The 24977-nt window shown below is 34.0% G+C and overlaps 3 protein-coding genes across 4 annotated transcripts; 2 read left to right on the top strand and 1 right to left on the bottom strand.

The window, feature by feature from the left end:
- The first annotated feature begins 6956 nt into the window (after positions 1-6956).
- On the top strand, positions 6957-8784 carry LOC116350350. Of its 2 annotated transcripts, none has more exons than XM_031782117.1 (2): positions 6957-7155; positions 7233-8784. In XM_031782117.1, the coding sequence occupies exon 2, from the start codon at positions 7271-7273 to the stop codon at positions 8627-8629; it is 1359 nt and encodes a 452-aa protein (XP_031637977.1). In that variant the 5' UTR covers positions 6957-7155; positions 7233-7270; the 3' UTR covers positions 8630-8784. The 2 variants fall into 2 exon arrangements, with proteins under 2 accessions (XP_031637977.1, XP_031637978.1); XM_031782118.1 differs by having other exon boundaries at positions 7219-8784.
- A 6879-nt stretch (positions 8785-15663) lies between these two features.
- LOC116350328 (A-kinase anchor protein 10, mitochondrial) lies at positions 15664-20056 on the top strand. Its single transcript, XM_031782086.1, has 3 exons — positions 15664-16310; positions 16648-16785; positions 17526-20056. The coding sequence occupies exons 1-3, from the start codon at positions 16286-16288 to the stop codon at positions 19481-19483; spliced, it is 2121 nt and encodes a 706-aa protein (XP_031637946.1). The 5' UTR covers positions 15664-16285; the 3' UTR covers positions 19484-20056.
- Positions 19713-24549, bottom strand: LOC116350329 (acid phosphatase type 7-like). Its single transcript, XM_031782087.1, has 8 exons — positions 24126-24549; positions 22055-22264; positions 21823-21986; positions 21419-21762; positions 21143-21343; positions 20758-21041; positions 20626-20699; positions 19713-20375 (listed from the first exon to the last, which is right to left on the bottom strand). Exons 2-8 carry the CDS (start codon positions 22176-22178, stop codon positions 20229-20231), a joined length of 1338 nt encoding a protein of 445 aa, XP_031637947.1. The 5' UTR covers positions 22179-22264; positions 24126-24549; the 3' UTR covers positions 19713-20228.
- Positions 24550-24977: the final 428 nt, after the last annotated feature.

Genomic DNA, 24977 nt, shown 5'->3' with positions numbered 1-24977 from the left:
GAATGGATCGATTTCTTTACAAACAATCCGCATTTAAAGCGTGTTTATATCGAAGATGATGCAGAAAATGAGAAATATTTTTCATTGAAAAGTCTTGGGTCACAGCTGATGGAGGTTGAAGAATTTTCCATTTTGAGTAACAACAACATTCCATTTAGCGAAATCGTGGAGTTTGTTGAAATTCATGAGTTTTACAAACTGCAGAGATTCACGTACGGATCGAAGAATTTTAATGAAGATGATGGAGAATATTTAATAAAAGAATTGGGAAATAACTGGAACATTGCCGAATTTAATGATCATTTTGATGGATTTTTATTTGAAAGAATAGAAATTGAAGAATGATGTTAAATATTTGAATTATGCGACTAATAGAAATAAAGTGGCGTTTTAATTATATAATCGTGCATTTTAATTAATTTACATCATCAGTTATGGTCTAGGTTATGGTGCAACTGTAGTTGAAGTAGATGTGGATGGAATTTCTGATCAAGGTATTGGTGGTGGTGTTGGTAGTGGGGATCCATCGGATGATCCAATCATTCGTAGCTTTTTTCTGCCATATAAAAAAAGAAAATTCACGATGCAAAATTTTTATGCTCGTGATTTTCGTGCGTCACGACCGGTCACGACTATCTGTGCAAAACATCAATAAAATGATTTCTTGAGCAATAGTGAAAATCATCAAGGCTAGAAGTGGAAATGAATGAAAATAACGAAAAATTCATATAGTTTCACGGCAATATTTCAAATGAAATCAGCAAAAATATTCAGATAAAGGAAGGGATGCCAAAATGTCAATTGAAAATGTAAAACATTTCAAATCTTTCCGGTACCGACGGTACCTATTCAAGTCAGATGTTTATCCCCTTGCCGTTCAACGATAAATATTCGTGGCCCATGCGATTCGTACACACACGAATTTGGCAACGTGACTTTATTTTATGATAAAAAAAAGGCACGGACCACGATTCGCAACCCTTTTCAATTCTATATAAAAGAAACTAACCGAGTTTTGATCAGTTTGTTTAAAAGTCTCAAAGTTTTAAAGTCGAAACAAGCGAAACACTTATCAAAATCAAAATGAAGTTTGCTATCTTCGCAATATTGTTAGTTGCTGTCGTGGCTGTTGAAAAAACTGAAGCTGGTTTTTTTCAAAATTTTCTTGACTTTGTCAATTCCTTTGACTCAGCTTCAAATTCAACAAATGCTACAGTGGAAGTAACTACACCAGAAGTTACAACACCACTACCAAATCAGAGCACGTCAGAAGCACCAACCAGTCCAGCTGAAAGTGCATGAGGAACTGCAACATTTTTGATATACCAATCATGGCTGCTATGACCAATAGCAGTCGATGAATTGGTATAAAATATTTCAAATGCAATTTTTATTGTATCTTATGAAATAAAATCATAAATAAATACTTGAAAAATGTATATAAACATCTTTTATTCTTTTACACAAACAACAATTCCTAAAAATCTTCCACTGCGGTTGGTAAATTCAACATTTTCAGACAAATATAAAAAAGTCATTTGGTATTTGAAAAACCAAACTCTTTTAAGGTCCTAGAAAGTTTTTTTTTTAGGTAAACGGATATCTTGGACTTTGATTGCTATGTTTTCCACACCATATAAGGAAAGAAAATCTATCTGGATAAACCACGTTGAGTGACTTGAGGTGACTCTATTTTGAACGTTCGAATCATCTAAAACAAGGTATTCCAACCAACCGGATAATATTATTATGAGATTGGAGAATTATTTTTACGGGAACTTTTCACCCGCGCCATCTCTATTTATGTCAGTGAACTTGATTTAGATCAGTCGTATTGAAACAAAAAAGAGGAGAAAAACAACAACAATAGTATGGCCAGTGGCCACACAGAGCTGTACATCTGTGCTAATGCATACTCTCTTCATTCTTTCATTCCATTGTTATACGTATCTCACTGAACAACAGATCTATGTAGTCATGTTATTGTTGTTGTTGTTTTTTCTCTTTTTCGATTCAATGCAGTGCAACAAAATTGAGTTCAACTATGGAAAACAAGATGGCATAAATGAGGGGATTACGCATTCTGTCTCTTCATAGGCTTAGCCGATTGATTCCAATTTTGGCCTATAAATCATAGCTGAACTGAAACAGTTTCGATCAAATAAAATTGTGCTTCTGAAAATACTCCTGACACACGATTTCATATTACTTTTCCGCACACACCTAGTGTATAAGGTAAAGTATTGGAATCGGTCGAAAAATTAACACCCATCAAAAATGTGTTTTCTGGGTGTTTTTGAGGCCAGGGAACACGAATCTAGCGGTTTTTCGATGTCCGAATGTATGTGCGTGGTACGCTGTACGCTGTACGCTGTACCCTGTACGCAAAAATTTGTTAACACGATAACTTTCAAACAAGAAAAGTAATTTAAAATCTGACTTCACAGGATGATTGGGGGTGCCGAGGAATAGAAACTATTAGATTTTGAGCGACTTTGGTTGACAGGGTAAAGTGTCATGTCTGGCGTGGTGCCCATGAAAAAATGCAATGGGAAAAATTCAATTTTTCTTCCAAAAGTGATATTTTATGTATACTTAAACAGTCAAAAATATACATTGGGGGGTTTTTGGGTACGAGAAAACCGAATATGACGTTAATTTTGCGATACAAATAACTTCCGACACACTTTTCATAGAAAAATGTCAAAAAAATTGAAATTATGTATGAAGCTGAAACTTTGCACAGGTTATTTTTATCACACAAAAATGCCATTCCAAAAGTTTGAAGACATTTCAATGCATATTAGGGGTACCTTCCGAACAAAATTTTGGATTTTTCGCTCAAAAACGGAATTTTGTATGCATACATTCCCATGGGAAGTACCCTTAATATGCACTGAAATTTCTTCAAACTTTCAGAATGTTAACTTTTTTTGAAAAAAATAACCTCTGTAAATTTTCACATGATTACGATATCATATAGGCATGATTATGATACAAAAATTCCCATTTTTATTAGTTTTTGTATGAAAAGTGCTTCAAAAATTATTTTTATCGTAAAACTAATGTCAGTTTCAGTTTTCTCGTGAATTCTTTGAGTAAAAGATTTGTAATAAATGCATGTTGTGGATCACAGTGCGGAAAAGTTCATCGGGAAAGTTATTGAAAATAGTCGTGATTAAAAGTGGCAAATTTGTGCAAGCACGATTTTTGTGTGCTATAGCTATTCAAGTGACACGAGTACATTTTTGATCATTTTCAAAGCTGTTAACATATGATATTTTAACGATAAAATGAAATTTTGCGCACAAGCCAAACTATAATATCAGGTTTATGTTATAAACCATCCACGAAAATCATGCGCATTTGAATCGTGACATTGCTCATTTTTTGTAATAAAACTAGGCACGAATCACAATTACCACCCCATCTCAGTTCTGTATAAAAATCCATTCGACTTTGAGCGAATTTATCAGTTTGTTTAATCTTGAAACGAAGTCGAAACCAGTCAAACCAAAAAAAACTGTCCAAATCAAAATGAAGGTGATCTTAGCATTTTTGTTGCTTTCCGTCTTCGCTGCTGTTATTTATGGTGCTCCACGCGGACCAGGCGGCGGCGGTCCGCCATCTGAACGACAACACCACTCAGGCAACATGTGGCGATGGCCGCCATTCAACCCATTTACTTATTTCAATATAACAACTTCAAGTCCGCAGCCGTCAGCAGCAACAAGTATATCAAGCGCATCGGCATCAGCAGAAACATCAACTCCGTCAACCACAACGACAGAAACTGCCGCAAGTGATGCATAATCACCGGCATAAAATCCAGCAAAAGTAGCTTGCCATTGACGAATAGAATGAAATAAAAAATTTGAATTATTATGTCTCATGATAACAATTGATTTGAATAAATAATTCGACACAATTTGAGCTTGGTATTTTTGGTTTTTAATCATTTTTAGCTACAAATTACTTTCTACTGCCCTATACTACCACTTATTTACTTCCTTTCCGCCTAATTCCACATAATGTAATTATTTTGAAGAATTGATTTGATGCCTCAAAGTTCTCTTCAAACACCACTTCTATGACATTACAGATTGGTTGATTGTGTTTTATTTACAGCTCGAATAATAAATCAAATCGTTTAAGACGAGAACCAGCACCGTTTAGTCTTTCAAAGCTTTTTGAGTTTCAGTATGAAAGGTCCCAAATTCCTCCAGATTTCGACCCATTCTTTAGAAAGATGTATTTTTAGCATATCAACTGTTTTCTAGCCGCTGATATCAGTTTTGGAGTCAACGAGAAAAATTACCCCGATGAAACATACATAATTCATACAAACAGTGATTCAGTCGATGTGCTGAAAAGTTGAATTTTGTTACAATATGCAATACACATGTGTACATATTTCCAGCTATAAATCACCTCATGCGATCATGACACAGCAATAGTCACGGCTCGTATGCAAACACGATTTTTAACATCGTGCATTTGCTAAGCAAATTTGGCTTTAATTGCTGAACGAAGCACGTTGATCGTGATCAACCATCGTTGTGGATTTTATATAAAAGGATAGTCGAAAGCAAACTCAGCAGATTAAATTAAATCTTCCTAAAGTTAAAACAAATACGAAAAATTTCAATAATGAAATTTGCAATTTTTGCGATTGTCTTGGCTCTGGTCGCCGCTGTTGCAAATGCTGAACTTAGCGATTTGACTGGTTCGGCTTCAGCTTCAAATTCGCATCCGAATTCGGGTTCAGGTTCGAGTTCGGCAACAGGTTCTATTGGCCCGAAGGAAAAGAAAGAAAAAAGTGGTCTCAACGTAAATGTTTTGTCGCTCCGTTAGAGTGGCTGCTAGTTACGCTAATATTCAATAGTATATCTAAAAAATCACATGAAAACATGTATTTTGAGTCTTAAATAAATATTGATACTTTGAAATGATTTATTCAAATTGGTTTTCACTTATACTGCAAAAGAAACATTTTTACTGAATTCTGGCTCATTGAACTAGCTAGAAATTGTGGCTCCTTTTGTTTATTTTCCCCATCGGAAAAGCGAGAAAAATCGATCAGTAGTTTTTTCTATTTGGCAATAAATGGATTCACATGATTTGGTCTTTACTTCCAGATCAAGCTATCTTGTCAACTATTGTACTTTACGCAGAGACAACAATACAACTATAGGTGGGCACCCGAGATTGATCTAATTTTATCATTATATCCATGCTTCCTAAAATCTTCGACTTCGCTAACAGTTCGCCTTTAAACTAGACCATAATAGCTGTATACCCTAATCGATTTGAATTTTGTTCGCTCTAACGATGTACAGAATATTACATGAATGAATCGTTTGAATAAAGAATGATTCAAGGCTACCATTTTCAACTCGCATTTAATTAACATTCACAACCAAAAATAAGGAGCAGTTCATTTAAAAACGGTACAAAAACCGGTTATAAATTCACTGTGGGTCTTTCAAACGACAGCGATAATCTCATCATTTTTTGAATCATAAACACACGCTGCGCTTCAGCAATCATAAAATTTAAGCACAATATCACAGCAATAGTCACGACACACGAAAACCGTGTAAACACGATTCTTGCCACCATTTTAATGACTAAACTATTCACACCAAACGTGATCAATCATCATTGAGACTCTATATAAAAAGACCGGTGATTTTAAAGTAAAATCACCAGATTTGTTGAACCTTCTTAAAGTTAAAGCAATTACGTAAAAAATCACCAATGAAATTCGCTACTTTTGCACTAATAGTGGCTGCTATTATCGCCATTGCCAAAGCTATTCCCGTTGCTGAACCTGCTCCCGAGTTACTTGGTAATCTTGACAGTGCCAACGTTAACGTTCTCTCGACTGGATAGATTGACTGCTTCTGGTGGTGTGTAATGGTAGCAGGAAATTGATATAAAATCTTCAGAAGTATAATTGAAAATTACACCAAAAATGTATTTAAATATATTTATTAAATATTGATACTTCGAAGTAATGTATTCAAATTGTTTTCATTTTTTTAAAGAAAAATGTGTAAGTTTTGTAAAAGTTAAATAGAAAATCTCTTTGACAAAAACTCTTCGTCTGTCTCAAAAATTGTACGGCGGAACTGAATTTTACAGAATAACTTTGAATGGAATCGCTTTAAATTATTCGCATAATGTCGGCAGACATCGGTGCATGGTTTTGAACATCTCGGAAGTATTGAAATTTTTACATATTTTACCTGTAGAATCGAACTCAACGGTTGCTATTTATTGAGCTTCAGGTAGAAAAAGACACAGCTCAAATTTTTCATTCCTATCACCTCATGCATTTACACACAAAATATGCTGATTAACAGGTAAAAAAAACAAGTGGAAAAGAACAGACTGAAATATTCTGAGACATTCATAAAATAAAATAGATTTATCACTTCCATTCATTGGCCTAAATATTGCAAATAAAAATGTTGCATAAAGAATTGATATTTTGAAAAATTAAAAGTAATTCAATAAGGAATTGTTCAAAATGTAAAAATAAAAGCGAAATAAAATTACTTCGAATAAATCATTTTATTGCTATAGAGTAAAAACAGCGTATGAAAAGGTTGCATTTCAAAGCGAAACACCGTCATACAAAATACAGCAAAAAATGAATGTAAAAACAACCTTTGGTGTGCGACCGTATCATACGCTGTACTTATTCTAGAGAATTCATTTGTTCCGGCTATTTTAACAAGTACTAAAAAAACATTCGTTCAAATTTAAATTGGAAAATGATGACAATGCAGTGATTCCAATGCCGAAATTCATTCCAGAAATGAATTTGACAGCTGGAATCAACGGGCGAATGCTTTGATATTTGTGAGTGTTTTGTATGTGTGCGTGCCATAGTGTATGATGTCTTACTGCTGTTAGCATACAGAAGGTGTGCATACATTTAAAAGCATACAACAATAAACACAGTGTGCTAAGAAACGTCACTATACATACAGAATGAAAAAAATAAATAAATAAGAAGCCGACGAAATAAGAATAAGAGAAAAAGTCGACGAAATACGAAGAAAAAAGGAATAATTCACTCTGAGTTGACATAGACATTGACACAGGCACAAATATTTTATTATTCTGCTATTTATTTTTCAAGTTGTAGGTTTATTGAAATTATATTCATTTAAATATCGTCAAATTATCCACATTTATTTATCTTAGTTAATAATTTGCAGAACAAACCAGACAAATTCAAAGCATAACCTTATTCAACATGAGCGAGTCGCAAAATATGAGTGAAGAAGACAGGAACACAAGTGAAATGTCACAAACCGAGTTTAATGCACTGAACAACGATTGTATTCTACACATTCTCGATTGGCTGTCGATTAAAGAGCTGGCAACAATAAAAATGACATGCAAACGCCTTTATTTGCTCGCAAATGAACATTTTTGTCGCACATATAAAAATGGTTGTGTTCATTTAGAAGAAATGTTCAAAGAGCTTGATATCTCAGTTGAAAACAAGTATTCAACATCTTTTAAATATTATATGCCAAAAATACACAGTGCAAATGCAGCAATTGAGACATTTAACGTGATTGGACAGAAAACGATACAACCTATAAAATATTTACGTTTCTTCTGGGCGAATTTCAACCAAAACAATGACGTTTTACAACAAAAATACGTAAAAGATGTTCTAAAAAATGTTGAAATCGTTAATATTCATGATTGCTCTTCAATTGATTGTTTATTGAGAAACTGTACAAAATTGGAGTACTTGGTTCTTAGTGGAGTTGGGTCGAAAGAACTGCTACATACATATCCAACGCTGAAGCAATTACAATGGGGTTCGGCAAATTTTCCCGTTGAGCTGAAGGAATTCTTAATGAGAAATCGAAATATTCGAGCACTTTCTACTTCTAATGACAACACAATTAAAATAACGAACTGGCTACTTGACACCGAAATTAAATTAGACGATTTGGTATTGAAAATATCAATAACAGTGAAGAAAGGATTTAAAAATATGAAGCAAATAATCGAAAGTTTGCATTTACTCCATAAAAATCAACAGATCAAAGCATTACATTTGAAAATTATGGACTCAGACTTTTTGCTTCATCCAAATTGGACGGAGCCGGAGTTCTTGGAAAGTATTCATATCGATACGGTGGATTGTGATAGGAAATTAGTCGATGTGGTTAGCCGTATGGTGAATCTGAAATTTTTGTTTTACTATAACAGATGGGATAATATAAATCAACAGATTGGATTGTTGGCACAGAAATTGACAAAATTGGAAGAATTACATATTGTTGATATTTTTTCGATCGATAAGATCATTCCATTTGTGCAAAATTTACCAAAACTACAAATTATTTATGTAAAGTGTTTTAGAAGTGGTTATATCAATTTCGCAAACGAAATAAATATCACGCTACAATCGTTGGACAAAGATCGTCGCAAGCTGAAAAATCCATGTAAATTGACCATTTACGTTAATGAAAATTGGTATTTGCAAATTAAATCCAATTCAATGACAAACAGTTACGGTTTGGTGGAGGTCAAGCGCACCGATTCATATCCACTTTCGAAGCATCCGATACGACCAAACTTTGATGATTAGTTCCAGAATGGAAACATGTATGATTGATTGAGACGAAACAAAATGAACATTTTGAGACAATAGGGTTTAAAATTTATATTTTTGTGCAAAATACAAAAACAAAATTACATGTTTCGAATAAAATTGACGATCGCTTTAACGTACAAAGAATTTAATTGAATGTATTTTTTATTTGTAGTATGTTTTCAGTGAGGAAAGACGCTTCAATCAATTGTTTTTTGAGGTACTGTACAAAATTAGAGTATTTGATCCTTAATGAAATAAGTTCTGAAGTGCTTTCACATATATATCCAACGCTGGAGCAATTACAATGGAATTCGATGGAGTTTCCCGTTGAGATGAAGGATTTCTTGGTAAAAAAATCCAAATATTCGAGCATTTTCTGCTAATTCTCATCGTGCAATCACAACGACGAACTGGCTTCTTGAAAGCGGCATTAAGTTAGAGGATTTGGTGTTGAGAATAATAATAACATTGAAGGAAGAGGACGTTGATCAGATAATCGAAAATCTGCACTCACTTCATAAAAATCGACAGATTAAAAGATTACATTTGAACATTTGGAATCGAGACTTTTTGTTCCATCCAAAGTTGCCAGAGATTGAGTTTATAGAAAGCGTTGACATCGATTCTTAAATAACATCAAACAATGTGATTATCACATCTCATTTTGAATTGTTAGCGAAGAATTTGCCAGAATTGGAAGAGTTCCATACAACTGCCGGTGATTCGATTGATGCGATTATTATTCCATTTGTGAGACACTCGTCAAAACTTAAAATTATTTATTTAAATTATTATGAAAATAGGCTTCATTTGCTGCAAGATATAAAGACCTCACTACAATCGTTGGATAAAGAACGTCGCAAGCTGAAGAATGTATGTAAATTAACCATTTACGTGGATGAAGAATATTATTTTCAAGTGAAATGCAATTCATCGACAAACAGTTAAAGTTTGGTGGAGATCAAGCGCACCGATTCATATCCGCTTTCGAGGCATCCGATGCGACCAAACATGCCAGTTTGGTAAATGAAATTCGGTTTGGTAAATGAAAGCCTCGTTGTGATTTGAATTTCGATTAAATTCTTGAATAATAAAATGTCTTACATCCGTAAGATGAACTTTTCCGCACTGTGATCCACGACATGAAAGAAAACTAAATCTGACATTAGTTTTAGATAAAAATAATTTTCGAAGCACTTTTCTTACAAAAACTACTAAAGATGGGAATTTTTGTATCGGAGCCATGCCTATATGATATCGTAATCATGTGAAAATTTGCAGAGGTTATTTTTTTCACAAAAAGTTAACATTCTGAAAGTTTGAAGAAATTTCAATGCATATTAAGGGTACTTCCCATACAAAATTTCGTTTTAGAGCGAAAAATCCAAAATATTGTTCGGGAGGTGCCCCTAATATTCGTTGAAATGTCTTCAAACTCTCGGAATAGTATTTATGTGTGATAAAAATAACCTGTGCAAAGTTTCAGCTCATTACGATATCATACAGGCATGGCTTCCATACAAAAATCCAAATTTTTTGAATTTTTTGTATGAAAAGTGTTTCGAAAGTTGATTGTATCGCAAAACTAACGTCATATTCGGTTTTCTCGTACCCAAAAACCCCCCAATACACATTTTTGAGTGTTTAAGAATACATTAAATATCACTTTTGGAAGAAAAATTGAATTTTTCCCATGGATGGACATGGGCATCACACCAGACATGACACTTTACCCTGTCAACCAAAGTCGCTCAAAATCTAATGGTTTCTATTCCTCGGCACCCCCAATCATCCTGTGAAGTCAGATTTTGAATTACTTTTCTTGTTTGAAAGTTATCGTGTTAACAAATTTTTGCGTACAGGGTACAGCGTACAGGGTACAGGGTACAGCGTACAGGGTACAGGGTACAGGGTACAGGGTACAGGGTACAGGGTACGCACATACATTCGGACATCGAAAAAACGCTGGATTCGTGTTCCCTGGCCCCAAAAACACCCAGAAAACACATTTTTTATGGGTGTTAATTTTTCGACCGATTCCAATACTTTACCTTACACACTAGGTGTGTGCGGAAAAGTAAAATATATTTGAAAATATTTTGAATAAAATCGATTACAAATATGTTAGTACAATTAAAAAAAATCGCATAAAAGTTACTCTCGTTTTGCCATATGAAATATTGTGTTTTCTTTCTTATTATTGAATATTTAAAATTATAATCAGTAAGATTTATTTTGTTTTCAATTTTTAAACTTTTCGCTTATTGAATAGCAGCAATCCACCTAAGAGTCACACTAATAATAAAAGCAAACAAAAAATAATAATAAAAGCAAACGTATTTGTTTATTAGCATCATCGACTGCAGGTACAAATCAGCAATGATTTCGACATTTCAGGTACTAATATCTGTAGATAGAAAAATTCGTCCATAAGCAACGAATAGAATAAGTGAAAAGACCAAGAAGAATGTATTGTTAACAGTTTTACTTTTCCGCACACCTAGTGAAGGAAGTTATTGTATTAGGCCAACAAATTAAAGTCACCCCAAAACATGTTTTCTATTCATATTTAATGTAGAAAACACGATTGGAGATGATTTTGGGGCATATTAATGTGCGTCGCTGTGTGTGATGTGTCCTGTGTCCTGTTCCCTGTGTCCTGTGGCGTGTTGTCAAAATTTGTTAACACGATAAATCTTCTTCCAAAAACTCAATTCAAATTCTGACTTTGCAGGATGATTTGAGACCACTAGGAGACGTGCTGATTAGTTTTTGAGCAATATCTGTTGACCGGTGTAATTTTTTTTTGGTCCGAATGGAGTACCCACATCCATACATTTTTTGGTAATTTTTCAACCATTTTGGTGACACGATGGTTTCGTGCTCAGACATGAAATTCAAAATCTGACTTTACGGGATGATTGGGCACTACAAGGAATAGATCTGGTCAAAATTTCAACGACATTGATCGATCGGTGTAAAACTTAGACTCTGAAGAGGCAATAATGAGAAAAATGCCTTAAAATGGTATTCTTTCCCGAATCTGATGTTAGTTTTAAGATGCAATAAATTTTTCACAGACTTTCCATGTAAAAGTCCACAAAAAATTTCATTTTTGTATAAAAGACATGCCTTTGTGGTACCGTAATGATGTAAAACTTTGAACAGGCTATTTTTTTTGATTGAAATTTCTTTAAACTTGGTGTGATTATTTATTTTGATAAGAAAATAATATTCACAAGTTTTCACTGTGCTTTAAGTTACTGCAACCATACATAGACCATAATTTCAGTTTATTCCCAACATTTCGGTTCCATGCGGAAAAGTCAGCTTGCGTACGTAAGCCTCTTTATTTCGTTTTCATAGAATGACCTTTGTCCTTTTCTTTTCATATTTTCCATTTTGTTGCACTTAAGTTATCGGTGTCTCTCAGAGTTAAGTAAAGTTCAGTTCTTCTGAAAATATCGCCACAGAAACACGTTTATTTCATTTTCCGTCCTTCAAATAAACACCAGCGACATTCTTCGTTTAAACATTTAAATAAATTAGCATTGATTATAGTTGTCAGTTTGGTACTTCAACGACGGATTTGGTGTCATTTTCTATTGATCCGCGCACATTCATAGCGACTGAGTTCAAGTGATCAAGAATTGTATTCAAGATGAGTGAGGGAAAACGGCGAAAGATGAGTGAAGAAGACGGAAACCGAGTGCCACAAGTGAAAAGTCAGAAGTCAAAAACCGAGTTCGGTGCATTGAACGACGATTGTATTCTACATATTCTTGACTGGTTAAGAATTCAAGATCTCATAACAATAAAAATGACATGCAAACGACTTTATTTGCTTGCAAATGATCATTTTCGTAACACATATAAACATAATTCTGTTCGTTTTCGTGAAGAAGAATTTAAAAAGCCGAATATCATTGTTAGACAAAATCATTTAAAATCTTTTGCATTTCATATGCCAAATATAATAAGTTATAATGCAGGAATTGAGACTTTTAAACTGATTGGAGAAAAAATGAATCAAAATGTAAAATGTATGTTTTTCATCTGGCTGAACAAAGAAATCGCTGAACATTGTGAATACTTGTTCCATCCAAAGTTGCCAGAGATTGAGTTTATAGAAAGCGTTGAAGTCGATTCTGAAGTCGACAGCGATTGTGGCGATGTAATTAGCCGCATGCCGAATTTAAAATTTCTGATTTATCATAATGAATTGGATATGCCCAACTATAAATTTTTAGCACAGAAATTGACAAAATTAGAAGAATTCCATACATCTGCTATTTGTAAGATCGATACGGTCATTCCATTTGTGAGACACTCTTCAAAACTTAAAATTATTTATTTAACTTGTTATAACGATATGTGTTATTGGTGGCATGATAAAACGAATACACTACAATTTTTGGATAAAGAACGTCGCAAGCTGAAGAACGCATGTAAATTGACCATTTACTTGCATGAAAAGTGGTACGTGGAAATGAAATTAAAATCATCGACAAACAGTTACGGTTTGGTGGAGATCAAGCGCACCAATTCTTTTCCGCTTTCGAAGCATCCGATGCGACCAAAGATGCTTAGTAAAAAGATTAATAAATATCATTCATAAAAGACCGTTGGATAGTCCATTAGTACAAACAAACTATCTTTTAAATAATATAAAAAGTATAGAATAAAAGCTTCTCTCGTTTAGCCATATTAAATATTGTGTTTTCTTTCTTATTATTGAATATTTAAAATTATACTCGGTAAGATTTATTTTGTTTTCAATTTTTAAACTTTTCGCTTATTGAATAGCAGCAATCCACCGAAGAGTCACACTCTCCTAAAGCATTTCATGAAATGTATATCTGCTGGGCATGTTTGAATATTTCTTCGGTTGAAAAAAATAAAAGCAAACGTATTTGTTTATTGGCATCATCGCCTCTAATGCTCGAGCGATCGCTTATTTATTGAGTCTAAACATATGATTACAAAAAAAAACTCGAACAATTTTCGACTGCAGGTACAAACGGATCAGTTCTAATACGTTTCAATGGAAAGATTCGTCTTAAAACAATAAAACAAACAAGTAAACCTATTATGTATATTTTAACAATATGCATTGTTTTTGGTTTATGCAGAATGACCTTTGTCATTTTCTTTCCATATAGTTTCCATATTTTTCCACTTTACCTGTAAAAATGTGCCTCAAATTAGTTCTTCCAAACCCATCAACACAGAAACACGTTCATTTTATTTTACCAACGTTATTATTTTGCACAACAATTCATCTAGAGTGACACATTTCTTGTTCATTATACGTCTTTAATCACCAAAAAGTGTATTCAAGATGAGTGAAGCGAAGCGGCAAAAGATGACTGAAGAAGATCAGTCCGCAACTAAAAAGTCAAAAATCGAGTTTTGTGCATTGAACGATGATTGTATTCTTCAAATTCTCGATTGGTTATCGATTGCCGAGTTAGCTGCAATAAAAATAACATGCAAACGTTTCTATTTGCTTGCCAACGAACATTTCCGTCGAACCTATAAAAATAATTTTGTTCATTTCAGTGAAGACTTTGAAAAGCTTGAAATCACCGTCGAAGAAAAGTATTTTCAATTATTTAAATTTCATATGCCAAGAGTTGACTTGGAACACGCTGGAAATGAGACTTTTGAACTGATTGTACGGAAAATGAAAGAAAATACTATAAAATACATAAGTATTTGGAAGCATAAAAAACTAATCGAAATGAACGCTTTCCATTGTGATTACGTCAAAGATGCCCTGCAAAATGTTGAAGTCGTCGAATTGGCTGATTGTTTGTCAATTAACAATTTATTGAAACATTGTCCAAAATTGCAGTACCTCATGCTTGAGAACATAAAACCCGAAGAACTTTCACATGCATATCCAACGTTGAAGCAATTAGACTGGGCTTCGTCGAAATTTTGTCCGCAATTAAAGGATTTCTTGGTGATAAATCCGAATATAACAACATTTTATGCCTATAATCAACCCGCCATTCGGTCAACGAACTGGCTGCTGGAAAACCGCATCATCATCGACGATTTACTGTTAAAACTATCAAATAAGGATAATGAGGAGGACATGGATAAATTAATCGAAAATTTCCATTCACTTCACAAAAATCAACAAGTGAAAAGATTACATTTGGTCATTGAAAGATCATTTTTGCTCCGTCCAAAGTTGAATGAGGTTAAGTTTTTGAAAAGTGTTCATTTCAATATAAACACCTTTAGTCGGGTGTCAGTCGATGTCCTTGGCAGTATGACGAATCTTACATATCTGTTTTATTTTAATAAGCACCATAATCATTTCGATGTTTTGGCACAGAAATTGACAGAATTGGAAGAATTCCAAACCATTTCTATAGGTTCGATCTATGAACTCATGCCATTTGTGCGACATTCACGAAAACTTAAAACCATTTATTTGATTGGCTTTGTAAATAGAATTGAAAAGACTACGTTACAGTCGTTGGACAAAGAACGTCGGCAGATGAAGAATTCGTGTAAATTGACCATTTATGTGGATGAACAGTGTTATTTGAAACTGAAATCGAATTCGTCGACAAACAGTTATGGTTTGATGGAGATCAAGAGAGCCGAATCGTATCCCTTTTCGAAACATCCGATGCGACCAAACATTTTTTAGGGGCACAATGGAATTTGATTGAACATTTTTGTAATTAGTCATTGTTTTCTGGAAGGAGATGCCATTTATACTGAATTTGTGTTCAAAATATAAAAATAAAAGTTAATAAAATACTTTAGTACACACAGTGGGTGTGCGGAAAAGCAAAAACACTAGTACTAAAAAAACAATTCATTCAAATTTAAATGTAAAAACGTTGATAATGCAGTGATTCCAATGCCGAAAATCATTCCAGAAATTAATTTGACAGTTGATACCAACGAGCGAACGCTTTGGTATTTGTGAGTGTTATGCATAAGTGTGCGTGCCGTATAACACCATACTGTTGTTAGCATATAGAAAGTGTGCATATTTGAAAACATACAGCAATAAGAACTGTGTGCTACAAAACGTCACCATACACACAGAACAAAAAGAAGAAGAAGAAGAAGGCATTGAAAAAAAAGATCGACTCACAGTAGAGAAATGAAAAAACACATTGAGAGACAGAAATACGTGCCACTGAAGTAGAAACAAACAAAATCAAGTGATGAAAACACGACTAAAGTAGTACGAGAGGAGAAAATATTCTTTGGTATTTTTGATTTTGCCAGAACTTGTTCAAATGAATAAAGTGATATTTTGAATGTAATTTTGTGAAAAACAATCGTTGCAGAGATTTTGTGGCCAGTAAAAGTATAATATTTGCGTGGCTCACGTTCATGAATGATAAATTAGCATTTTATGTAAATTTTTCTTTTGATTGCACGGAATTTGGATATATTAATTTGAAGAGTGTGTGCTTATGATTTGTGCGGCAGAAACATATTGAATTGCGTGGAAGTTTTGTGTGTTCCAGAAAAAATGTTTCGACGTTATTAGCCGATGACAACAGTGAGAAGAGAAGAGATTCTGTGACAATTGTGTGTGTGATTCATTTGACGAAACAATTTACATGGTGCCCGTTAATTGGCTGCTGTTCACTCTAATAGACATGCAAAATGATATCATTTTTCAAAAAAGCAGGTATATACCAAAGAAAACAACAAATCATCCGACATTGGTGACATTGGTGTTCTCATTCTTGTTTTTCTCGCTTGTTTTGTCGTTGGCATGAAGAAAGTTTCGTATGTGCAATACACGTCTTTGCGTTTAATGCGCTTTTGCGCGTCTTTTTTTCGCTTCTCATGGTGTTTGTTATTATTATTATTTTGGTGCGACGACAACAACGATGGATGCGTGTGAATTGTTGCAATTGTTGTTGTTGTTGTTGCATTGTAGAAACTCTTCCAACGACAAGGTTTTTTTAGTCAATGCGCAAATTAATGCGTTTTGTGTTTGTTTTCTTTTTCACTTTTTGTAGGTCGCAACAGACCCATCGTCAAATCATCGTCGTTGAACATAGAATGTAGTGATGTCACCGACAGTGGTAACCAGTCGCAGGGCGGCAACGATCAACAAATTCTCGGCAAAATCGAACAACAAATACTAAACGATGATTGTAAGATTCTTATTGGAATTTATTTTGTGTGGGAACACAGAGGAAGTTGTAGAAGATTAAAAAAGATACGACTTTCATTTTAAATAGGATTTTTTTTTTACATTTTTTGAGAACTTTTTTTGCATAAAAGTGTTTTTTTTTAATTGATGCGAAATTTCACGTAGAAATAGAGGAAAATCTAACTGAAGTATTAAAAAACAGTTTTTATGGCCATTTTTATTGAGGCTCGCAACTATTTCAATTTTAAAGCCACAGTTTATGAGCGAATCGATTTTTCAACAAAAAATTAAATTTTTCAAAAACAATTTTTTTTTACAATTTTTTTTTGTTCAGCGATAAACAGGAATTTCAAAGAAATCAATAAAATTCCTGCAGAAAAATCAATTTTTTTAACCAAAAATTGAATTTTTAGCCTAAAAATTTGTAATTTATTTGAGAGAATTGAAACTTTTTTCTTAAAAATGCATTTTTAATCAAAAACTCGAAGCTTTGATCACAATTATTTCTAAATCAAATCGATGCCAAAATGAGGAATTTTTGAAGAATATTTTCTACGAAAAATTGAAAATGAAAATAAAATTAAAATTTAGGAGAAAGTTTTTCTAATTCTTAAGTTTGTGAAAATTCTAGATAAATTTTTTCCATGTTGAATTAGGCTTATTTTTATGCCGTATTTAGAAAATCATTCCCAAAGAAAACCAAAGTTTACTTCTATTAATCTGTCCTCCTTTAATTTCCAGATGAGACCGATATGGAGATTGCGTCGTCATCGCATTCGACGAAAAACATCACCCGAATCCTTGACGATCGAAATTGTTTGTGTTATTTTGTGCAGTACATGGAGCAAAAGTCGGCGTTGCCTTTGATTCGATTTTGGTTGGATGTCGAGAGTTTTAAATCGTCATCTGAGCAATGTGGTCGAATATCGTCGCGAAAATGTGTAAATAAGCGTATGACACCAAAGTCATCAATAGGTCGTAGTGTATCTCTAGATGGTATGACATTAAACCGTGATGATTTTTACAGTGCTTACAATGATGTTGAATCATTGGACGACCGAAATGAGTCGATGAATCTCAATGAATTGCCTTCGGAACGGGATAATGGCGATGGAAGCAGTGATGCAAACTCCATGACAAATTTAAGTGATATTTATGAGCGTAACGATGACCACGAACAATTGGACGAAATACTGTCCGCCTCAGTGGATGAAGAGAGTTCACAAAAAATCCTCGAAAACGGTCGCAAAAGTGCAACGGGTGCATCATCGCATGGCGATGACACGGACGGTATGTCATCAAAGATGCCGGCATCGTTAACAATCGATGCGATTCGAATATTCAAAAAATACTTGCTCGCTGGCGAATTGACCAATTTGGTGCGTATACCAACGAGCATTTTATCGCAAATCTCTCTGGTGTTGTGCGTTCAAAATGACGACAAGTGCCCGGCTGACAGTGATAAACATTCAAGATTGAGCATATCCAGCGAATCGATTCCATTATCGACGTCACAATTGGAGGGAAAAAACTTGATCACCGTCTTTGATGAGGCGCAATCATTTATTTTGGACTACTTAGATCGCATGTATACGGGTGATTTTTTGGAGAGTGCATTTTATTATCGTTTTTGCATCGAAAATACCGGCACAAATCTCAAGATCACCGACATCCTCTATAATGAATTGGCGCTATTTTATTTTATGGAATTTTTAGAAGTTGAATCGAAACGACATTATTTGGACTTTTGGTTGGCTGCTATGAATTTTAAACGGCAATTGGACAATAGTTGTAATGCTGCTATTGTATTTGATGAGAATGATAAGGAAATGAGCGATGAACAAACTGCAGCCGCCGCCGCTGCCGCGGTGGCTCTAGCAAATGATTGCAATGCAATTGAACAAAGCCAAAACGATGCCTTGATTTTGTATGAAAAGTATTTCTCATTGCAGGCCACGTGTCCGTTGCATTTGTCGGATCGTGTGCGATTCCATGTGGAGGAGAAAATCTGTTCGATTGACGGCAACGAAGCGATTGCACATTGTTTTGATCTTCCGCTATCCATTATTGAGCGATTTTTAAGCGAACAATTTCTGGCACCATTTGAATGTTCGCCACTATTTTTCAAATATCTCACAGAACTCACACAAAAAATGGAAGCAATGACCGTAAAACCATCGACAGTCTCGGTAACAACTTCAAAAGTCATCCGCACGACAAGTGATGTGGAGCACAATAAAAAGTCACCAGCACAAAAGGACTATGCACAAGTCATTTCAGCAAAAAACACCCTCCTTGCAATGGAAAGTGTTAAGAAACGAACACACCAGCGCATCAAGTCTTCAGACATGTGCATCGATGCACGGCAATTGCACGATCCAGATCTGTTGTGGCGCCGACATTCAGCGAGTGGCCTGAAATTTGGCCATGTCAACGAAATGGGACGGTATGAGCGAGACTATGATATGACTCCATGTGATAAAAATCATGTAAATGTTTCCAATGCCAGTGGTAACATCGATGCTAATCAAATCATTCAAAATACCGGCAACAAAATCAAACGGGCCGTTCGAAAATTGGTACATCTTCCCGAACAATGCATGCAAGAAGAGCTCGCCTGGCAAATGGCCGAGATGATTGTTAAAGATATCACTAGCGTTACACTGCACACGAACCAAGTTCCAAAAGAGACATTTTAAATTCCGGTTTTTTAAACACTGTGCTCTTTCATTATTTTAAAGTATAAAAAAGCGCATCAATTGAATCTCCGTTTTATTATTTCTCTGAATATAGACGCGCAAAATTAAGATATTATTTGGCGAGCCGCAACACTCGCTGGACCAAACGACAGGAATTGTTTACAGAACCAGGAAATATGAAAAAGAAAGTTTACAGTTTGTTATTATGAAATAGAGAAAGAGATCTGAACAAATTTTTACAGATTTATTATATTTAGAAAAGTTTTTTTTTATTCTTTCTGTCTTTTTACGTTTTTAATACTTCAGAGCAAGTCAGGGGTGGAGAAGTGATGAGCGACCGGGACCAAGGAGCCAATGAACAAAAATATGAAATAAAAAATAAAAAATTGGAATGATAAAGCAGGACTTCTTTGAGCTTATAAAAAAATACAAAATTTAATCGTATGGCTTGCTTCCGTGTCGCACATCACTTTTTACCCACAGCTCATTCTAAAATTCAGTTTATTATATAAAAAGAAGAAAAAAATTATTGTAAATTATTCTCGTTATTGAATTACAAATAAATTTTAACAAAAAAAAATCTTAGACATTTACATTTAATACAAAATGGTCGTGTTTTCTTTTAAACTAAATAGCTTTTGTTTTTAGTGATGCACATGTACTGGTTAATAAAACTATCAAAGTTAAGGTATGCCTAATACAATTTGCCTCTCTTTGGTAATGGTGTGTTAAATTAAAATTCGATTTAGACTTCGTTCATGCTCTGATAGGGACCGTGACTATCTTTTATTATGTAGAAACTATCGATTATGGCACCCTCTTTATCATCTGATACTTGCTCAAAATACAAATGCGTCCGATTGTATGCCTTCATTCGTGTGTAGCCGTAATCCTGGAAATTGGAAAAAGAAGGTAAAAAATGGAGGAAAAAAAAATATTAAAAAAAGTAAATTTAGAAGATTTAAAAAAAATAATTTTTTTAGAATAAAAATTTTTTTTTAGAAAATTAGAAAAATTTATAAAAATATTGGAAAAACATTGAGCATTAAATTTCACAAGGTATTTTTTTCAGAAAAATATTTCTTCAATTTTTTCATGCAAATTACATGGTCAGAACAGTTTAAAAATAAATTTTTACTCACTTGGCTATGAAAGGCGCTCCAATTTGGAATTACTTTATCAAATGGTTCGCGGCCTTCCTTGCAACCTGCCGAACCTGAACAAAAAAAAAATTTGAAAAAGAAAAATTTATTCAAATTAGAGAAAAAAATTACCTGTCACCAAATGTACTGGTGCCTTTGGATTTGTATATGGTTCTTCATATGATCCATTCAAAACTTGATAATTATAAATTGGCCAAAGACGTTCATATGAATGTTCATGAGCCCAAATCTCAACATCAACACCATACTTATAAAATAATGACTCCAATCCGAAAAAGTGTGTAAACGGTATGCCAACTCGTACCAATGTTTCCAAATGTGTGCAATCGTCTCCGTTGTCGTTGCTACAGTACATCGGGCGATGACCGTAGGTGATGATCCATGGCCTCAGCTTTCTGGAAATATTAAAAAAAATTGTTTGAATTTTTTTCTTCGGTCTCTTTGAATTTTTAAAGGTGTACTACTGAGAATAGCATAAATTCCAAGTATAACTAACCGATTTTCTGGTTTATTGGCTTCGATGAGATCCTGCTCAAGCCATTCATACTGATTGATTAACGTCTTAATGCCGTAGTTCATGAAATAATAAACTTCCGTCGAGAATCCGATAAAATGTACGGGTCCAAGATTGAAGCTGTACATTATATTCTCCGTGCTATGTGGCATTGAGAATCGTGCTCTATAATTTGAAAAATTACTATAAAAGAAAAAAAAATCGGATTATTATTATTTCACGTCTAAATATTCATCACGAGAAATAAAATCAACATACTATCGTTCTTCGTGGTTTCCCGGTACAACCATATACGGTAAATAAGCGGCAATGGGCTCTATTTGTCGCATAAACTGATCGCCAACCAGTGAATTGTCCGAGTGCATATCATATGCAAAGTCGCCAACATGAATGACGGCATCGTACATCTCACTTACTGCTTCATCTTGAAGTCGTGGCAAACTTTGTGCATTCTCATTGCCCATGTCACCAAAGAGGGCAATATGTGGTGACCAATCGCTATCTGTTCTAGGAACTCGGAATGAGAATTCCGCCGACCAGCCCAGGTCGCTGCCACAGTGATAAACATAACGCATTTCCGGCGTTAAATCTTTTAACGAGACCTAATTCAAAGCAGAAATTAAAACGAGTTTGATTTTTCAATGGCACAAAAATTCACTAACCCGATGTATAAATTGCGTGTGCTGTGCCGGTCCGCCATCAACAAATTTTTCTGTGCTACCGTATGCCTTTAGTGCAAATCCATTGATTCCATACTCAACAATCGCACCATTCTCTCCAACATCGCTCATTGTTGACCACGTGACAACGATTTCGTTCACATTTTCTATAAAACAAAAAGCATTGGGTTGAAATTAGGTCAAATTCTAGTTTTTGCTGCGATGATGTCCATACCACCGAATGCAATGTGTATTTGTTGTGGTTGATAATCAAATACATCGGTTATTTGTGGGCCGTTCAATGCACTTGCCATGCTTGCAATGCATATTAAATGAATCACGATCCATTGAAAATGCATTTTTAGCCAGTGGGCGTATTGACTTAATATAAGTTTTTGTTTACGTTCGTTCAATGTGTAGCACTTTTTTTGCACTGTGTGTTTTTCTGGAATATAGAAGAATAAAATAAAAAATAACAATAAAACTCGAATTAAATGTAACAATCATCTCAATTGTACTCAATTCAGACTGTGTGGTTATTGTGTTGTAAATTGACACTATACCTGTTGTTGTTTCGCACAAATGTTCATTTGATTAGATTAGAACAGATAAACGCAACACTTGATATAAAGTGATTTTGTTTGAATGGTTGAGATCGACTCTTTTTTTGATTTTCTTTTGAAATTTGAAGAGACGTGGGAAATTCAAACATAATTTTAATTTTAGCGTTTTTCTCACATTTTAAAAAGAATCTATATATTTTTTCGTTTCCGCGAATCACCAGTTCTTTAACCAGTTCTTCACCACAGAAAGTTAAGGGGGTTCAATTGTCATTTTTTCAAGCAAGCATTCACAAAGATGGTATTTGATGCGCATCGCTAGTGCTGTCGTTGGATGTTTTGATGTTTTGTATTGATGTATCTCTTTGTGAATGCTTGTTCAAGTGCAGTGGGGAATATTTCAAGTCTCACTTTGGAGGTGGGTCATATCGATCCTATGAATTTTTATTTCGTCAAATCCTATCTATTTTTTATCTTTTTTCTTCTTTTCGATTTTTTTTGTTTCATTTTTATTTTATTATTTTTTTCTCAATTTTTTTTTCTTTATTTATCTTTTTTCGCTATATTTTCGAACTTTTATTCAATTTGGTTCCATATTTCATCCTTTCATGCTCTCATTAATCATAGCAATTTCTTTAAACAGAATTCTACTCCGAGTAAAATGTGAAATTAATCACATTTGCGGCGAACCGTAATTCCAATGGCAAATTGCGATTCAATTCAATTTTTGTCGCTTTTATTAATTCTGTAAATAATACTGTGACTGATTCATGAACATATGACATGCAATATAATGCAATAAAAGGCCAAGCTTGTAATTGTTTACAAAACACATTTTACGCTATCATTGAACACACGCTACGCGATTATTCTATTATAGAACTTCTATATCTGTTATGGGAGTATGCGGGTCAGAACATAAGTATAAATTGAATCACATAACTATATAAGAGTATGTGATTTCACGCGGAAGCAATTTTCCACAAAACAGATGCAACTAAAGATGAAAAATGAGAGACAAAACAAAATCTAAACGTTTTGAAAATATATTCATCTTCGCAGAAAAATAGAATCTTTAATAAAAGAAATAGAGTCTTAAATAACAGCAACAAAAAGGAAAACATTAATTAAGAATAGAATATTCTCAAAGCAAGTGTATGGTGCGAGAGCTCTTAATTACGTTGAATTCATCTCATCTGCGGTTTTTTTGCTGCGACATAGTATCAATTTCATGTACTCAAACCAAGCCTCCAAACCTAGATCAAATTGTCAATTTAGTGCGAACTTGGCATTCAAAATAATGCTCTCTCTACATCTATCTCTCTCTCGCTCTCTCTCTCTCTCTCTCTCTCTCTCTCTCTCTCTCTCTCTCTTCGAAATGACCAAATATACATAATAAAGTACAAAATTTGATGGAAACAACGTCAATCTTTCACTATGAACGTACACTGAACTAAATTTAGGTCAATATTGAATGACTTTCGATATTTGTTTGCTGGTTAAAAATGAATCGAAGACAATAGTCGATAATTATTGGTTAAAAACTGCATCGTAAATCGAAATTGTGCAATATAAACACAAAAATGAAAAAAATAGACAGCAAAAAATCACGCGAAAAAACTCCAATCCGCCGTACGTATCGTACGACATAGCTAGATAAATCGATTGCAACGGGCCGGTTGTAATAGTGTTTATTCAATGTCTATGTGTGTACAAGGTCAAAGATTATTATTCAATGATAGTTACCGTCAATCGCTATCGATTAGAAACCAAAAGTTTCTATATGGAAAATCCAAATACCAACTGGTCACCAATGGTTCTGCTGTGAATTAAATTCAATCCGAAATGTTATTCCAGCTATTCTCGTCGAATTATTTACTCCAACTGAACATTAAATGGCTAAAAACCCATAAATGATAGCCACATCAATTATCACAAACTTATCTATATCACACTTGTTTCAAAAATAGGTTTCCATCACAAACTAAAGTGACGCACACACGTCGGTGCCATTAAAATGTAAACTAACGTTGTTTATCAAAACAAATTCAACGAAAATAACACGTTATGAATTTCTTTTTTTATTATTTCATTGAAATTTATTGAGATAATGCGATTTTTCTGTGCCGAGAAAGTCGCGTGAGAACAATAGCGTTGTGTCGACTGATAAAAACAACAATATATATGCTTTTGGTCGGTGTTCTGTCATTCGCAGCAATCAGATGATCGAAGAGTGCTTGTGTGAGTGAGAAAATGTGTGTGTGTGTGTGTGTGTGTTTGTGCTGCGCTCAGAGAGGTCAAAAGGCGCTGGATTTTGAATTTTTTTTCTCTTTCATCTTTGCTCACCGTTGGTATTCAGAAAATTCCACCAATTTGATTGGCAACAATCAAAATAAGTAAATTGTTGCTCAAAGGTGTTATTATGGAAATTTTAATCGTTTGTAAAATACCATTCATTAAATCTTGATTCCATTGACTTTTATACACAATATAAATTGACGATATCCATGTTTGACGATTTTATTTTCGAAAAATTTCTATCGAATGGGAATTTTCACCTGTTAAATTGTAGTTTTTGAACAAATATTACCAGTACAA

This window comes from Contarinia nasturtii, unplaced genomic scaffold (genome assembly GCF_009176525.2).
Source record: "Contarinia nasturtii isolate CC-2019 unplaced genomic scaffold, AAFC_CNas_1.1 Cnas_scaffold_4084, whole genome shotgun sequence".
NCBI classification, from domain to species: domain Eukaryota; kingdom Metazoa; phylum Arthropoda; class Insecta; order Diptera; family Cecidomyiidae; genus Contarinia; species Contarinia nasturtii.
Note: the sequence above shows the minus strand (reverse complement) of the source record. Positions and strands in the feature narration are given on the sequence as shown.

What these genes read in the sequence shown, in the direction of transcription:
- LOC116350350 (XM_031782117.1), top strand. Translation starts at nt 7,271, where the DNA reads ATGAGCGAGTCGCAAAATATGAGTGAAGAAGACAGGAACACAAGTGAA.
- LOC116350328 (XM_031782086.1), top strand. Translation starts at nt 16,286, where the DNA reads ATGATATCATTTTTCAAAAAAGCAG. An exon ending in ATCATTTTTCAAAAAAGCAG is followed by an intron (nt 16,311 to 16,647) that starts GTATATACCAAA and finishes CACTTTTTGTAG; the next exon opens with GTCGCAACAGACCCATCGTC. An exon ending in ACAAATACTAAACGATGATT is followed by an intron (nt 16,786 to 17,525) that starts GTAAGATTCTTA and finishes TTTAATTTCCAG; the next exon opens with ATGAGACCGATATGGAGATT.
- LOC116350329 (XM_031782087.1), bottom strand. Translation starts at nt 22,178, where the DNA reads ATGCATTTTCAATGGATCGTGATTCATTTAATATGCATTGCAAGCATG. An exon ending in ACACGCAATTTATACATCGG is followed by an intron (nt 21,763 to 21,822) that starts GTTAGTGAATTT and finishes GCTTTGAATTAG; the next exon opens with GTCTCGTTAAAAGATTTAAC. An exon ending in GGAAACCACGAAGAACGATA is followed by an intron (nt 21,344 to 21,418) that starts GTATGTTGATTT and finishes TTTCTTTTATAG; the next exon opens with TAATTTTTCAAATTATAGAG.